The sequence below is a fragment of the Arachis ipaensis genome, chromosome B8 (assembly GCF_059453495.1).
Source record: "Arachis ipaensis isolate K30076 ecotype BB chromosome B8, ASM5945349v1, whole genome shotgun sequence".
NCBI classification, from domain to species: domain Eukaryota; kingdom Viridiplantae; phylum Streptophyta; class Magnoliopsida; order Fabales; family Fabaceae; genus Arachis; species Arachis ipaensis.
In genome coordinates, this window is record NC_142443.1 from 35,423,773 (window position 1) to 35,441,179 (window position 17,407).

The 17,407-nt window shown below is 34.5% G+C and overlaps 2 protein-coding genes across 2 annotated transcripts; both read left to right on the plus strand.

The window, feature by feature from the left end:
• The first annotated feature begins 4,202 nt into the window (after positions 1-4,202).
• LOC107614253 (craniofacial development protein) lies at positions 4,203-6,931 on the plus strand. The gene is made up of 3 exons (XM_016316477.3): positions 4,203-4,868; positions 5,914-6,031; positions 6,129-6,931. Exons 1-3 carry the CDS (start codon positions 4,261-4,263, stop codon positions 6,348-6,350), a joined length of 948 nt encoding a protein of 315 aa, XP_016171963.1. The 5' UTR covers positions 4,203-4,260; the 3' UTR covers positions 6,351-6,931.
• Positions 6,932-15,805: 8,874 nt separating this feature from the next.
• On the plus strand, positions 15,806-17,104 carry LOC148547678 (uncharacterized). The gene is made up of 2 exons (XM_088495526.1): positions 15,806-16,219; positions 16,406-17,104. The coding sequence occupies exons 1-2, from the start codon at positions 15,806-15,808 to the stop codon at positions 17,102-17,104; spliced, it is 1,113 nt and encodes a 370-aa protein (XP_088351652.1).
• The last annotated feature ends 303 nt before the right edge of the window (positions 17,105-17,407 follow it).

Here is a 17,407-nt window from a genome sequence, read left to right on the forward strand (position 1 = left end):
GCAAAGACATGGGACATTGCCCATGCCACTTCCAAACTTTAAGCTCCATGTCTCACGTGGGGGAGCAATGTCCCACGTTGGGACTAGCTTCAGGGACAGCCCCAACCCCCCTTCTTCTAGGACATGAGACGTGGAGAAGCCACGTCCCATGTTAGGCCTAGCTCCAGGGGCACCCCAATTTTCTTCTTCGAACACGTCCCACATGAGCATCCACGTCCCACGTCCAGGCACTCTTTCATGAAGACGTCCCACATGGGGAAGTCACATCCCATGTTGGGCTTAAATCCAGTAGCCCCAGCCTCCAGGAGGCTCGAAGATGTCCCACGCTGCAAGTCCATGTCCCACGTTGGTTCCTTGCATGCATGGACTTCCCACATGGGGATCTCACATCGCACATCCAGCCTTCTCCAGCTTCCTCCATCGAAGACGTTGCACATGAATCCTTCCACGTCGCACATCCAGCTTCTCCTTTTCACAAAGACGTTGCACGTAAGCTCCCACATCCCACATTGGGCTTGAGCCCAACATGTCCAACCCATGTACTTGAAGATGTCCCAGGTGGCCACCATCCACATCCCACGTGAGGCTATTCCTTGCCCCTGGGAGGTGCACCTAAGGCCAAAGAATGTTAATGAATGAAGATACTAAAGCCTGAACCTTAATCACATAGAGAAGGACTTTTTTATTTGAAGTTAATTAGGAAAAGATATTATTTGATTCTGTTTTAATTAGGTTTGATTATTAGGTTTTAATTTGTTTAGTTTTTGAGTATTTAAGGATTCAAAATACTCTTAATCAAGGAACTAGCTTAGACGCACACTTTTGAATCCTGATTTTATGTTTTTGCATCATGAGCAACTAATCTCCTCTGTTAAGGTTAGGAGTTCTATTGATTCTTATGGATTAATGTTATACTTTTTCATTCTTGATTTATGCATTGATGTTTTCTTAAGAATAAATTTCCGTTCTTCATCACTAAGATTTGAATGTATTGAAAAATAGTTTGAATCTAAATTGAATTCTATATTCATCTTGGAAAAGTTGTTTGTTAGAATTAAGCTTGAAACTTCTTCTCACGATTCTCTGAGTTTTGAAACTAGTTAAATAAGTGACATCAAATCAACTAAAGTTAGGGCTTAAGAACTGTGTGATGTTTGAATCAGCATATGTGCTTAATCCCTCTTCTTGAATAATTGACTAAGAAATTAGCAATTAGTTAGATTAAAGAGAAATTGAATTCTCAAGGAATTGGGGTTTGATTGATTATGATTCACCATAAGATACATATTTGCATGATCAAGATAAAAAGTGAAAAATATTTATCCTAAAGGTTTTAATATCTCTTAAACCTTAACGTTTTAAACCACATTACTTTCTCTATTCGTTCACTATTACCTTTATTTGCATTGCTGTTTTAGTATTTAAATCATCTCAAATTTAGATTTTGATCGTCTGACTAGAATAATCAGTTAATCATTGTTGTTTAGTCCGTTAATTCTTATGGAACGATAACCCACTTACCATGATATTACTTGATACAATTTGGTGCGTTTGCTGAGTTGTGGTTTTGAAAAATTCCGCATCATTGCACATAGTATATAATAACACTAAATAGTCATTTCTGACCATAAAAAATTCGAACGCTAACAAAAATGACCACAAAAGAACTAAATAAACTTTATACCTATGAAAGATAAATTATGTTCGACAAAAATATCTAATCATTAAATTTTATTAACTCCATTTAAAAACACATTAAATTCTAAAATTAACCCTACCACTAATCATCTTCAACTTTCAACATCTTCTTATGCCTCTTTCTTCATTTCTTCTTCTTTCTCTTCTTCTATTACAGAAACAAAAGAACTCTAAGCCCTATTTCTGCTAGCCACGTAACGACACCTTCCCTTACACCAAATTTAAAGACCAACATAACCCGCTGTTCTTTCAGCAAGTTCTCTCTCTTTAAGTCTACTCCTTTTCATCGTTTTTAGAAGTATTTCATTTTGAATTGAGCATTTAAAACAAGAAGAAGCCATTTCCCATATAAGTTTCTAGAACTATTATGGAGCTTACTACTGTGGTAACCCTCTCTACTTTGACCAAAGAGGTTTATGGGGTTCTTCTTTTTCTTTGGCCATTGGCATGAGATTTCGCCATTGATCCTCGTGAAGGCACCCCTTTCTTTTTTTTGTATTTCACTTCTTTCTTCTCTCTTCAAATCTCTTTTTTCCTTTATATTCAGGTACCATTGTTAATGCTAAAGCTTCTTTGCGTTTTTCTCATGATTTTAAATTATGCTTTTTATAATCAATTAAGTTGTAATTTCTATGAATGATTCCAAAAAATAAAAGAAAAAAAAAGAGGAAGATAAACAGATTTGAAAAAAAAGAGAGATTTAGACTTAGAATTTTTTTTTGTTTTTTATTATGTTTTTGAAATGGAAGAAGAGGAAGAAAAAGAAATGAAGGAGACATAACAGGAGGTTGAAAGTTGAAAATAATTAGTGGTAGGGTTAATTTTAGAATTTAATGTATTTTTTAAATGAAGTTAATAAAAAGTTAATGATTGGATATTTTTGTTGAACATAATTTATCTTTTATGGATATAAAATTCATTTAATTCTTTCGTGGTCAATTTTGTTAACGTTTAAATTTTTCATGGTCAGAAATGACTATTTATTCTATATAATAATATAATAGAGTAAACTACTAAATTCGAAAGTTCGTAGCGCTGACAAACAAACGTTAAAAGATGCTAACGACAAATAAACCCTTTCGAAAGATTTAAAAACACAATAAAAAGAACTAAATATTAAATATATATTCTAAAAAGTAACTTTAGAAATTTAATTTTGATGTACATTTTTGTAATTATTATTAAAAAAAAATTTCATCTTTAAAATTTGATAATTTTTTATCAAGTGAATTTTTAAAAAAAAAATTTATTGTGAATGATCATATTTTTTTTTTTGAAAAATAAAAAGAAAAATTTAGAAATCATATTTTGTTCCGAATTTCTTCGTACACCTTTTGAATATTTATTTAAATATTACTACAAAAATTTAGATTTAATAGATAAATTATTTGTTAAATATAAAAATTTGTTTGTTATTTATAAAAAATATAATATTTATTAATTTTTTTATTATATTTTTAAATTATTCAAAAATTATTTTATCAATAACATCTTTTAAAATTTTTTTATCCGCGGCTAAATCTTTTTAGAGAAATTCTCCACATACAAGCATATTTTTATACAAATCTTTACAAGTCATTATATTAACGCGCTTGAACCGTTACTGCACGTTCTTCTTCCTCTTCCTCTTCTTCTTCTTTTCTTTCGTTTCTTGCTTTTTCTTTCTCCTTTTTCAACCGTTACTACACAATTTCACTGCACCTTCTTCTTCTTCTTGCTGCACATTCTTCTTCCTCTTCCTCTTCTTCTTCTTCTTCTTTTCTTTCGTTTTTTGCATTCTCTTTCTCCTTCTTCATTTACGTGTTTTTGTCTCTGTTTTCTTTCTTCGTTATTCTCGATTTCCATTATTTTTTTATATCAAGCTCTGAAATCGTTTTTGAAGAAGAAGCAGCAGAAGATGAGATGAGGAGGAGAAAGAGAAAGAGTTCTGAATTATGCATAAAGTGTACTTCAGCGAATTTTGGGTGCATTTCTTAAATTCTTTGGGTGTAGTTTTGTAATCTTTTTGGTGTATTTCTGTAATCCTTTGGGTGTATTTCTATAATCATTTGAGTGAATTCCTGTAACCGTTTGGGTGTATTTCTGTAATCTTTTGGGTGTATTTCTGTAATCGTTTGGGTGTATTTCTGAAGTTCCATTATCTTCAAAACGATTTCAAAGTTTGATTTCAGAAACCATGAAAATAAAAAAAAAAACGAAGCAAGAATACTAGTAATAAACGCAAGTAAAACAACTAATGCAAAGGCAAAGAGAATAACGAAGAAATACATAGAGAAAGAGGAAGAGGAAGAGGAAGAAGAAGAGGAGGAAAAGGAAGGAAGAAGAAGAAGAAGAGGAGTCGTTCATAATACACGGTGAGTGTAGCGCTTTGGAAACTGAATAACGCAATAAAAGAGCCGTATATGTAGTAACTTGTAAAACTTGTAAGTCAAAAAGAATTGTAGCCGCCCTCATCTTTTTAATACGGATTGGTAGTCAATCCTAATATAATGATTAATGACAGATTCTTCCAAAGGTCCAGGACTGTAACCGCTTCTTCAACCAAAACTAAACTATACTTGTATGATTACACTTTACACCTTCACTTTCATTTCGATGGCTCTGCCGAGGAACCTCCTCTCTCGCCGCCACCTCAAAACCCCACCTTTCCCTCACTCTCACAGACTTGTCACCACCACCAATCACCACCATCACCACCACCACGACAACAACAACAAGAAGAAGCAGCCCCTCCACGCTCTCTTCATGGAAGCCGTTGGCCTCAAACACCACCACCATCCCCAACAAGAACAAGAATCAGAATCAGAGAGCAACTTCGAGTTGAAGAGAAACCTCACACAGTTACAGCAGCAACTCGGGACTTTTAACAAACACGTGCCGGTCATTAACACCAAGAGGAGGAGCTTGTTTTCTGTCTTCACCAACCAGCCTCCTGAACACGACACCCAGATTGTGAACAACAAGAAGAGGGAGCCAATGGTCTTGAAGGAGCTTTCACCAGAAATGGAGGTTTTTCTGGAGCTTTTGTTCCAAATGGGGTACTTCAACCATGCCAATTTCGCAAAGAGTAAGGACATGTTTGATCTTAGCTGGTTTGATACTGAATTTGGAAGAGGGTATATAAAGTTTGCGGCGCAGAGATTCGGCAGGGACAAACAAGAATTGGCCAAGTAAGAATGCTCTTTTATGTTTGGTTTTTATAAATGGGAAGATTAGTTACTATGAATCAATGTGAATTACTCAATTAGTTACTTAATGGTTACCACATTGTTATATGTGTTTGATTTCAATCGAGAATATATATGCATATAGGAGGATGTCAAACTGTGACTGTTGATCATGAAGAGGTTCAAGTATAAATTTAGCTAATCCCTCTAGTGGGATAAGTATTTGTCGTTAATTTTGATTAGCAGAGTGACTAATGAATAAATTGCACTGTTTTCTACTTAAGAGATGATTTTGGATTGTATAGGCTTTTAGGTTAATGAGTTGATAAACTACCATGCTATGGTAGGTAGCTAAAATCATAGCAATGATATCATTATTTTAAGACCTGTGAGTTTGTGATTAGATTTTCTATACTACCTTGAAAAGAAGTGGGTGACTTATCAAGTATGTTAGATGTTCAATATAGGGTTTTGACTTCTATCCAATCCGAATTGGGCTTTTTAAGTGATTATCTTGTATGCAAAGTGTGACATGTTGAGTACCACTGAATCTATTTGAGGAGTTTATCCATCTCAGGTCTTGTTAGATGCCAAGGATATTTCTTTCCTGTTAGTTGATTTTACTGATAGTTGATATGTGGTTGGTCTGGCGACTTCAAAACACAAGTATATGCTTTAAACTCACAAATAGTAACTGATTTGTGATTGTCATGATGAAATGAATGTCTAAAATATCTACTTTTGGGATTCTGGATTTGTTTTTTTATATTTAGTAGACAATTATTGCATAGGAGAAAAGAACCTTGAATTGGTTGCCATACATTAAGCTATCTTACATTGTGGAGAAACTTTTTACAATGATCAAGTTTCTGATTCTAATTCTATGATATTGCCTATGCAAGCTTGCAAGTGGCTAGATTTGCATTTCCCTTTAAAACTGGATTGGTTGCAAATTACATTTTCATTTCAATTTTTTCCCCGGTGTTTATCTTTTGTAATTTTCTCTGAATTATTAATTTCTATAATGAACATGAATTTTGATTCACAGATGGCTATCAGGAAGTGCTTTAAAAGAAGTGGCGATGTTTGGCTGTCCCTCCGTCGACAGGGCAAGTGTCTTTCCTTGCAAACGACTACGAAAATTCTTTGAGGTTCCAGAAAACACTGTAAGGCATAAGTGCACCGAATACTTCCACTTTGTGTTCTAATATATCTATCATGTACCTGCTTGCTGTTGTCATTTACAGTTTCATTCTCCATCAGGTTTGCAGCAAATGCGCGCTGAGAGAATCTTGCAAGTTTGAAAATCAAAGTGTGTGGAAAGGTGACACCAAGATTTTGAACTTCGTTGTGGTCATGAAGGTACTTACCTCATATGATTTAGAGATGGTGCACCCTAAACTGGTAGTGCCTGATACAGTGAAAAACTCAGTCCGTAAATTGCTGAAGGAGGCTATGAAATTGAGTCAAACCATATCTGATTAGCTTTTTCCTACAAATCTCTTAGAAGCATTTAGAGTCTCGTGAAAATGAAATATGATTTAGTCCAACCAAGTTTATTAAACTCCCGAGTTAACTCCTACAAGTTCAGGTTCCCAAATTGAGTGTAAAAGCTGAGTTTTATGATTGAAGTTTACTAAAACTCCATGAGCTTAGGCAAATTCTCAAGTTTGATAACCTTTGAGTCTAGCCTTCACATTTTAACCAAGTGGTTGCTTGTGAGCATACTTGGGACTTCCAAACCATCTTTGAAGATGGATGCTTTTACTGCATGATCCTAAATTGTTATCAATTGATGCTCAAAGGCAATATTCAACCCACCTGAAGAAGAAAACCACTCCAGAAATTCAGAAATTCAGATGAGTGGTGAAGTTCGTTGCACAATGGAATCATATCACTTTTTTTAATTGGTCTTTGCTGTCTTTCTCTCAAGTCTTGAATACAGTGTCATTTCATATTGTGTATTGAATTTAACTTATATAACCTATGTAACAAGTTAACTTGATTTTGCTATATTTTGAAAAACATATCCCTTGAGATTTAAGTAAAATAAATTTGGTATTTGGTATTTTCTAAAATTAACATTAACCTCAGCTAAAAAGTGGCTTAGAGAAGGTCATATGAGCTATATAAATACTCCTTCCATTTCAAAATAATTGTTGCTTTCACTCTTTGATTTAGATACATTAATTTTTCAATGAAACCAAAGAAGGAAAGTGCAAGTATTTTGAAAGAGAGGGAATAGTAGGGAGTTATGAATTGGGTAAAGTATATTTTTTATTTTTGAAATTTGTTAAAAAATTCAAAAATATCTCTAAGGTTTATTTTGTTTTAATTTTGTTCTAAAAGTTTTTGATTTACATCAAATATACTCTTGGCAGTTAGTTTTTCAAAAAGTTTAGGACCAATTCAGTAACAATTTCAAAAGAACAAATTTTAATACAAACAAATCTAACATAATTGTCATGCATTATTGTTAGATTGGTCTTAAATTTTTTGAAAATTTAGCTGTCGGTGACATATTTTATGCAAATTGAAAACTTCAAAGACAAAATAAAAACAAAATAAAATTTAAAGATATTTTAAAAATTTTTGAAAAGCTGAAGAACACAAAATATACTTTAGTCTTATGAATTTTATTAAGCTTGTCATGGAATAGGAAAGTTAGTTTTTTTTTCTTGGTAGCGGAAAGTTAGTTTAATTTATCCGGGTTTTTTTTTGTCAGGAAGTTATCCTTATTCTTTGGGTTCTCGGGAGTTCTTAGTGGGGCTTGTATGAGAAAAGGAAATAAATTATCCATTAGCATCAGCATTTTGGAATAAAGGCCCAGAATGTTAAGAGGAGAGATACATTTAATTTCTTTCTAGACACATTTAATATGGCCCAGAGCTCACATTTTTGTTTCTAACAATTGAAATCCATTTACCAATTGAATCCTATTATATCTAGAGATTTACTTCAATAAATTGGTTCTGTATATGATATTTTACTCAATAATTACTTTAGATATTTCGATCTAACATTATTTAAATATCACAACCTAATTACATGTCCTTCGTTGTATTATTGATGTTTATAAGTAGTTAAAACTATGCTATTCTTTTGTCAAATCTCAATATCCAGCTTTAAAAAGGGAATAATAAGAGTAAACCAATTCTAAAAATATCAAAAACGAATAGGATAAAAAAGAAAAACAAAACAAACGATGGGCACATCCTAGTACCAACGAATAACGATAGCCAGTAGCCACAACAAGAATGGACCAACAAATTCGTCCCCATCTCACAAGTTATGGAGAACTGCACATGATATGGCAAAGTTGAAAAAAATAAAAATAAACGGTGGGGTATGGAAAGGAAGGACAACAGAATCAGAAAGATATTGAATGACGTGAGGGAAGAAGCATAGTTAGCATTTGGCAGAAATTGGTATTTGTCTGTTTCTTTTTGTCGGGAGGGAAAAAGAAGCAAACTATATGAGGCAGGCATTTATGTATTTTCAATTTTTTCATTGTTCAACATTATTATTATCGGAAATGTTTGGTAACCAAAGAAAATCGGCCAAAAACAGTTATAATTTGCCTTATTTAGCATTTATTAATTGTTGCGACAATTAATTAATGTTGAATAAGGCAAGTTCTGACTGTTATTATTATCAGCCTAACTATACGTTCAAGTATTTTTATATCCAAGTTCAATCAAGTAGGTCTAAACTTAACAAAAATCACTTTCATTACACATGCGTGTACACACACGCGTTTTAATAACGCTTCTTCGTCTTCGTCTTCGTATTCTTCCTTCTTTTTCTTCGTTTTTCCTCCTTCTTTATCTTCGCATTCCTTCTTCTTCGCGTTCTTCCTTCTTCTTCTTCGCCTTCCTCCTTCTTTTTCGCGCTCCTTCTTCTTCTTTGCGTGTTTTCTCTCAATCATTATTCTTTTATTGTTGCTGTTGTTGCTGCATTTTTTATTTTCCTCCTTATAATGGAGGTTCATTTGGATCCAGAAATGAACCGAATTTGGTTCATATTTAGTGAATACTTAACAGTAGTAATGTAGTATCAAGTGAACCTAACTCAATTCACAAATCAACCGAATTCGATTCAAATTTGGAAAAAAAAAGTGATAAACATTCAATCAACAAGAAAAAACATATTTCAATTCATTTCTGCATACAAATGAACTCAATTAAACTAATAGATGAACCGAATTTCTTAAAGAATAACAGATTTAGTGAATACTTAATAGTAGTATCAAGAGAATCTAACTCAATTCACAAATGAACCGAATTCGGTTCAGATTCTAACAAAAAGTGATAAATATTCAATCAGCAAGAAGAGCACATTTCAATTCATTGCAAATGAACTCAATTAAACTAAGAGATAAACCGAATTTCTTAAGGAATAACAGATTTGGTGAATACTTAAAAATAGTATCAAGTAAACCTAACTCAATTCACAAATGAACCAAATTCGATTCAGATTTGAATAAACAGTCAAAAAGTTACTTAAAGAATAAAAAAATTGGTCAATATTTATCAGCAATATCAAGTGAATCTTAATTAATACACAAATGAACCGAAATAAGTTAAGAAATAAACAGAAATTATTTAATGATGATATCAGAAAAAATCAGAATTAATAAAGATGTTAGCAAAATATTGGTATTATTGGTGATGGCAATAACGAAAAAGGAAAAGAAAAAGAAGAAGACGCAACATTGAGAAAGAAAAAGAAGAAGGGAAGAAGAAGAATTTTCGCGAATTTAGAAGAAGAAGAAGAAGGAAGAGGAGGAGGAGGACAAGGAGAATGAGAAGAAAATAGAGAAAGAGGAGGTGCATGATTTAAAAAATTGTTATAACAACTTTGTTAGACTTAGTTAAGTATTTTACTTGGATGTAGAACTTTATTTTATTATTATATATACATGAATTACGTATTACATGTACCATATAAGTATGTAGTATGTATATACATTAAATTCTGCTAGGAAGCTAATTGAGTATTTATACAATGTATGCAATGAGCTATTTATTTGGCCTAATATGAGTTTAAAAATAAACATTCATAATAAATTACTACTAATTTCTCAAATACAATACATCTATACTATCTACAATAATCATCCGGATACCAGAGATAATAAACATCTGATATTCTACTGAATTGAACATTCCTAAACCCCATTATACACATTGTACAGATATTCCATTAGTTCCCTATTCTTCTTCACGTACATTATTACAATACAAAATACATGTAGTACGTTGACCGGTCTTTGCCACATTTTTGCACGTGCTTTGATTCTTTCCAGTCTCACTCCGTGGCGATATTACAATCAATGGGAGGCGCTGCCTCTCAATGCGTCACCCTCTATTACAACTAATCTAATCTAATCTAATTCGAGGAATGTATTTGCCAAACATTATCTTAATAATGTTAAAATAAAAAATAATTACGGGATTAAATTATTGCTGAAGCAAACACAAAACACAATGTACTTAGAATAAAAAATAATTTATTTCTTAATGAGAAACGAAGTTGGAGAAAGAAAGAAAGTAGGGCACACACGTTTGTGGCAAGGGATTGAGAATTGGACGAAGCACATTGGCTGAAAACATAAAAATGGATTGGGTAGAGTGGGACCCACAAGAGTCATGCAAAGCCGTGGGGTCACGTGAAAGTCACCACCCTCCGCCACCAACATCATCGGCTCCTGTCTTCCTTCTCCACGCAACGCGTGTCGCGTGCACGCCACTGTCCCTCTCAAGCACGTGCAACCCTACACCTACGTACGTGCCTCCTTTCCTCATCTGAGATTGAGATGGAATACCGTTACGGAAACGACGCTATAGCTGTAGAGCACACTTTTTGAAATGGGTATTTCTTTAACGATTCTATGCCCGAAAGAGCCAAGTGGAAATTACTAGAATACCCCTGGCATAGTTTCAGCCTTTTCTTTGTCTTGTTGTTACCAGGATTGTCGAATTATCCATGTTCACATCTATCACCATCACAAAGGCTCATGGCATTTTAACATCAGTTTTGGCTTTTCAGGTCAAATAAGCGTGCTTTGAAATAATGCAACCTTTTTTGCTTTTTAACCATCAACTCCCAACCCTACCAAACAAAGCTTGGCTTCTAACTTCTACTTCAATAATTTGACACTAACTAGAGCGTTTTTTTCTTCTACTGCATTTTTTTTTGGATGATACAAAAAATTCATTAAATAGGGTGGATTTGTTGACACTTGTATTATATATTTGCTTATAATATTCTTATATGTATTTTTCTAAACAATCCTTATTTAAATAGGGTAATTTTATTAAAATTATTAAACACGTTATTTATTTCCCAATTTACGTTATTATTTACTTTTTGGCATCACTTATAGTTAGCTGGTGGAATACTTCATCGTGTTATTTTTTGTCTTGTCAATACATTCTTTAGTTATTTATTCATACTTTTATGCTTGTTTAAAATTCTTAATTATTTTCCATCCAAACAAACAAACATAAAAAAATTTATTATATTCTACTTCATCTTTCCTAATTTCGTAGAAAAATTTACTACATAGTTCAAAGCTTCCAGATTAAGACTCAGCGATAAAAACTACCTGACACAAGAAGGTCCGGTTTCCCCCCTCCCTTTTTTTTTTTTGTTTTTGTTTTGTTAAGACAGGTGTTCATATGATAATCTTTGCAAGATCGCAACAAGTGAGAAAACATTTACAATTCCTAGCCCAAAAAAAAAAAAAAAAAATCAAGTATTCCACTTCATAATCATAAATATGCTAGTATCTCTCTTATTTACAAAAATAAATATAATTTTGGATGACCCTACCCTATTTTCTCCTTGTATATAGGTTAATGTTCAAACTACTAAAAAAATTATACGAAACAAAAGAAAAAAAAATATTATTCAAGTTAAACATTTTATTAATTAATAAATATTTTATTAGTGATTTAGATTAATTATTGAGTACTACAGTTAACTATTAAATATTAAGTAACACAGTCACCAAAAAAAAAATATTAAGTAACACGTCGTATTATTAAAAGCATAATACGAGCTAAATTGTAAATTTTACTTTGCATATTGTCCTTAATTTTTAGGGACCGCCTAAACATTAATTTTTTTTAGTAAAATTTAACTCAATCTTTGTTTATTTTCACAAAAAAAAAATAAATTTGATTCTCAACTTTTTTATTTTAGTAATAAAAATTAATTTTGTGGGAGTTTTATTTTTAAAATTTTCACACACTATTAATAAATTTATTTACAAAAATTTTTTAAAGAAAAAAAATGTTAGAACAAATTATTTTTTTATTAATCCTGATTCATTCATATTGAATCATAAAAAATTATATATCATAGTACGATAGCATACCTGTACCCATAAAATTAATCGAAGAGATGTCTCGATCTTTCTCAACTAAAACCTTCTGTATTCCTGATAGGACTGAATTGTAACTCCTTTGATGGAAAAAAAAGCGATAGAGGCGGTTTTGGTATTTTGGGAACCAAAACCCTAAAGTCACTATTTATATTTGAGTATGATACTCATTAAATCTTAAAGTCCAAATAAAATAATATCTAAAGCCCAAATAAAGATAGTATCTGATTTTATTCTCATTTAATTACAAATCAAAAGTAATGACTTATTCAATTTAGCATTTATAACAATAAATGAGATCACCGTTATATAAGTTATTTAATTTGAAATAACATAATTTGTGATTGTAATTAATATATGTATTACCCACAAACAAATTAAGAAATTAAATAATTTCCCAACAAATAAAAATAGTATTGAATGGAGGTGTACATGGATCGGGTGAAATCACATTTATTCTAATTCAGATCCAGCTTTAAATATATATCGAGCCTATTTTTAGACCATAGACCTGATGTAATCTATATACATTCGAGCTACAATTATATCGGATAAAAACTAAGTGAAAATCGGGCCTTTAATTATAATTTTATGCATCTTTATATCTCTTTTCTAGTTTCACAATTATTTTTATTAAAAATAAATGGATTAATTTATAATTACTATTACACAATATTAGTCAGAAAACACTAGTTCAAGACAAAACGTATTATCTTCTTGAATATTAGTATGGGAGAAGCTCCAAATCTCCAACAATTATTTCATGTGATAAAATTCACTTAGAAAAATATAATAAATACTTATCAAATTCTAAAATTAAAGCATAAGTATGAATCAATACTAATAACATCAAATATGTAAGTCACATATGAATAACACAAAATATTATGTATTAGTTTAAAGTCTTGATTGTGTACTAAAAATATAAACCTTTTTTATACATAATTATTTTTATAATGACCTACAAACATGGTCAAAAAAGAGTTAAGTTCCTCCTAAAGGTATTGGGCTAAAAGGATGGAACCCAAAAGAACATCTTGAGGAGTTGAATTTCTCTTCAGTGAGAACTATATTGGTGGAAGTAGATTGGTTGGATTTGGAGTGTAAAGGTGTCATCTAGTTGAAAGAAAACCAAACTAGATGTCCCTTCACTAATGTCACATGTCAAGAGTTTTAGTTTAACGTGTGGGAATCAACTTCCTACCTTTTCAGTTGACAAGACTTGAGGTGACAGGGGTACCTAAAGATATTTTCGAAAGAGCAGTGAACCAAATGTCAGACTAAAACCATTGGCCAAGGGGTGTCCTCTTCATCATGGTTTTACACTATAAAAAGGACCTCAAGCCACCTCTGTAAAGCACTTCAACTTTCACCCTCACCTTCAACCAGACTTCAACTTTCACCCTCACCTTCAACCAGACTTCACTTTTCACCTTCACCTTCATCCTTCACTCTCACTTTTCACTTTCACCTTGATCTTCTTCTTCTTCACAGACCTTGAAACCCTTTTCATCCTTTACTTTCACCTTCACCTTCATCCTCTTCTGAGAGCTTCTCTTCTCTGTAAATCATTCATGTCCACTTTAAACAAAGCTCATTCATCCTCTTGTGACATTAGTGGAGGTCTCAACACTTGTTCTCCACCTCTCTTCCTCACTATTAGTTTTTGTATTGCTTATTTGCCATTAATAGAAGTGTCTTCCTCACAAGTTTACTCACCCCTAATCTCTCATCTTAACTATTATTTTTCACTTAATCTATTTTTCACGAAATCACCCGAATCATTTGGCGACTCCACTGGGGAGGAACACTTTGACGTGATGGCTGAATCTAGCAATACTCATCCTGGGCAGAATCGACCACCTAAGCAACGCTCAATAACTCATCGGGATCTCAACCTCAGCTTGGGATCACCTCAAGACGAGGACGGGCACAACCAAGAAGAGGAACACATGGAGCAGCAGAATCTGGGTGCAGGAGGAGAAGGAGCTCATGCCCATGCAAATTTCTTCACACCCCATGCTGGAGGTACCACTGGCATGCACACTCATGTAACCATTTCTGCTCATGTGTACAACTATATGATAGACAACCAAAAAAAGATGCAAGCTTTGATCACAGAAATGATGGCTAGAGATCAAACGAGGTATAGAACCCCCTCACCGCCTCCATTCACGAACCAGGAGAATATGGAGGAAGACGAGAACACCCCAGTCACTCGTAAGGAGTTGGCACATATTCTAAAGGGCAAAGGAGAAGCAAGTGAGCCCACTTGGGAGATAAGTCCACCATTCGGGCATCATATTTTGGCAAAACCTACCCTAAGGGGTACCAACCACCTACCTTTCGTAAATTTGATGGTACTGGAAGTGCCAAAGAATACATCCTGTCATTCTTGGACGATCTTGGGGTGTTCAGGAACCACCAGGAGCTCAAGATCAAGGAGTTCTCAAAATCACTGACAGGAAGGGCATTCACGTGGTATTGCAAGTTGAAAGCCAGTAGCATCAACATCTGGGAGCAATTAGTAACGGAGTTCTGCAACAAGTTCCTGGAAGAGGAACCCTCCATGCACATCATGGACCTGGGGAGAGTGAAATAGAGACAAGAAGAAGGATTGGTGGCGTTCGTCAAGAGGTACAGAGATCAAGCCTTACTTTGTATAGACACTCTCCCAGAGCCATAATTGGTGTACGAGTATATTAGAAATGTGGAAGATGGATTCCAAATTTATCTTTCTATGAGCAACATAAACACTTTCTCTGAGCTCTTAAAGAGATCATCTGACATAACAGAGGCAATGAAGTGCAATGGAAGGAGATATAAAGAAGTTTCTCCTCTGGAAGTGTGTGCCGCTGATGGCAAGGGCAGAAGGAGTTCCTATTCTAAGGGTTTTAAGAAAAACAGTCCTCCACCCCCACTACCTCTCTCCAGAGCTCGGGCCATGGTTGTCGTAAATGGATGGTTTGAGGATGGAACATTAAACCCAGAACAGATAGAGAGCCACCAACATCTGAAGACTTGAGAGATCCAAGATATTGCATGGTGCACCGCAATAAGGGCCATGGGTTGATTGATTGTTATGTGGTGAGGACGATGTTTCATAGGCAAGTGAAGGAAGGGAAGATACTCCTAAATGGGGAACAAAACCAAGAAGGTGTAAAAAGCACTCCTTTTCCTCAACATGATGTTGGAATGATAGGCGTTGAAGGAGAGGTAATGCTGACAGAGATCGTAGATGAAGCAGAAGAGATGGTTACTATGGAGGAGTCCTTGGATGAAGACACATTGACAAGAGGTCTTTTGAAGTCTCGAAGTTGTAGAATCATGTTCAACCAACTTGGCTTGGAACCCCACATTCAGAAAGAGGTGGCCAGAGCTCTAATAGGAGTCATTCAGAAGCATGAAAAAAGTTTTGGGGGGCATCAACGCTCAGCTCACAAGATTAGCAAAGGCCCATGCAAACGCCCTGGTGTTTCGGGACCCTGACTCATTTAATGGGGAGTTCTACCATAATAAATCATTGTACGTGGAAGCAGTGGTAGAAGGCATGAATGTCAGAAGGGCCTTGGTGGATGCTGGATCAGGGGTAAACATCATACCCACTCATATATTTCTAGAAATGGGAGGTTCTGCTGATCAGATAAGGCCTACTCAAGTAGGGCTCAATACTTTTAATGGAGTGGGTGTGAAATCTAGAGGGTGTGTTAATGCTGTCTTGGAGGTTGGCCCCATAAAGACCAATAATAAGTTTCATGTGGTGGATGGAAGCTCTAGCTACCACATCCTACTGGGACGTTCATGGATTCATTTACATCGGTGCGTTCCTTCAAGTTGGCATCAATGCATAAAGCCTAGCTGGAGAGGGAAGGATATTAGCATCTCAGCCACTGTAACACTCTTTGATGCGGGAGAAGCACATTTAGTGGATGCGAGTTTCTATGAAGAGCTTGCGTTACCAGGGGTCAACAAAATAAGGCATGTGCAGGAATGCGCCATCGGAACACCCAGATAAAAAGCAATACGGAAGGACACCCTGATGGAGGAAGTACCAAAAGAAAACACCAAAAAATAAGCAACAGCAATCGAAGACCTAGGGCTTCGTAAGAAAATTCTCCCAGGTGGAGGATATCGGTGGTGTATCCTATAGGAACTCGGGGGTCCAGCGGAGGAAAATTACCAGAACTCTCCTAGCCCCGACATCCTAAGTGTACAAGAAAAAGAACATCTGCAAAGCAGCATAGAAAATGCCCCTTTCCAACTCCAAGATGAAGCAAAGCAGAAGGAGAAAGAGTTGGAAGAGATTAATTTAGGGACTGAAGAACACCCGAGGCCTTTGTTCATGTGCAAAACTTTAGGGGAGAAGGAGAAAAGGAATTTGATAGCATTATTAACAGAGTTCAGAGATGTGTTCGCTTGGAACTATGATGAAATGCCGGGGTTAGATCCAAACCTGATAACCCACAATTTAGCCGTGAGGAAAGGAGCAACTCCTGTCAAGCAAGCTCCTAGAAAATTCTCCAATGAAATAGAAGCTCAAGTAAAGAAAGAAATCGAAAAGTTACTCGTAGCCAAGTTTGTCAAACCAATACAACACCCCTCTTGGTTAGCCAACATAGTGCCAGTGAAAAAGAAGAATGGGCAGATCCGGTGTTGCGTGGATTTTAGAGATCTAAACAAAGCTTGCCCTAAGGATGATTTTCTCCTGCCAGATGTTGATCCTAAATGGGAGGGTCCTTACATTGTTTCTGAAGTACACCCCAATGGACACTGTATCCTGCTGGACCCAGATCATGGAACAACCACTGGCCCCATCAATTTCAAGTATGTCAAGAATTACTATGCTTAATTTCAGCTTTAGTAGTTAGAATTTCAATTCCAAAATGCTTCTTTATCAAGAGCCAATGTTTATGTTATATTATTCTGCAAGCTTCCTGCAATGCACAAAAAAATGCATTAGCAATCATACACTCAAAAGTTATGAATGATGCATCTTAAGAAATTTGCAGTACAAAATATTTCTGAAAAGTGAAGTGCCCCACCCTCCAAGCTCCTAAAAAGAGTCGAGCATAAATAGGGCAAGAAAGTTATGGGTACCTTCCTTTTCTTTGCCTAAAAAAAAAGAGGGATGATTTGATTTAATATAATAATT

Excerpts from the sequence above, each read along its gene's own strand:
- LOC107614253 (XM_016316477.3), top strand. The coding sequence starts at position 4,261 with ATGATTACACTTTACACCTTCACTTTCATTTCGATGGCTCTGCCGAGG. Across the intron at positions 4,869-5,913 it reads GACAAACAAGAATTGGCCAA|ATGGCTATCAGGAAGTGCTT; the intron begins GTAAGAATGCTC and ends TTTGATTCACAG. Across the intron at positions 6,032-6,128 it reads TTGAGGTTCCAGAAAACACT|GTTTGCAGCAAATGCGCGCT; the intron begins GTAAGGCATAAG and ends ATTCTCCATCAG.
- LOC148547678 (XM_088495526.1), top strand. The coding sequence starts at position 15,806 with ATGAATGTCAGAAGGGCCTTGGTGGATGCTGGATCAGGGGTAAACATC. Across the intron at positions 16,220-16,405 it reads AAGAGCTTGCGTTACCAGGG|GAACTCGGGGGTCCAGCGGA; the intron begins GTCAACAAAATA and ends TGTATCCTATAG.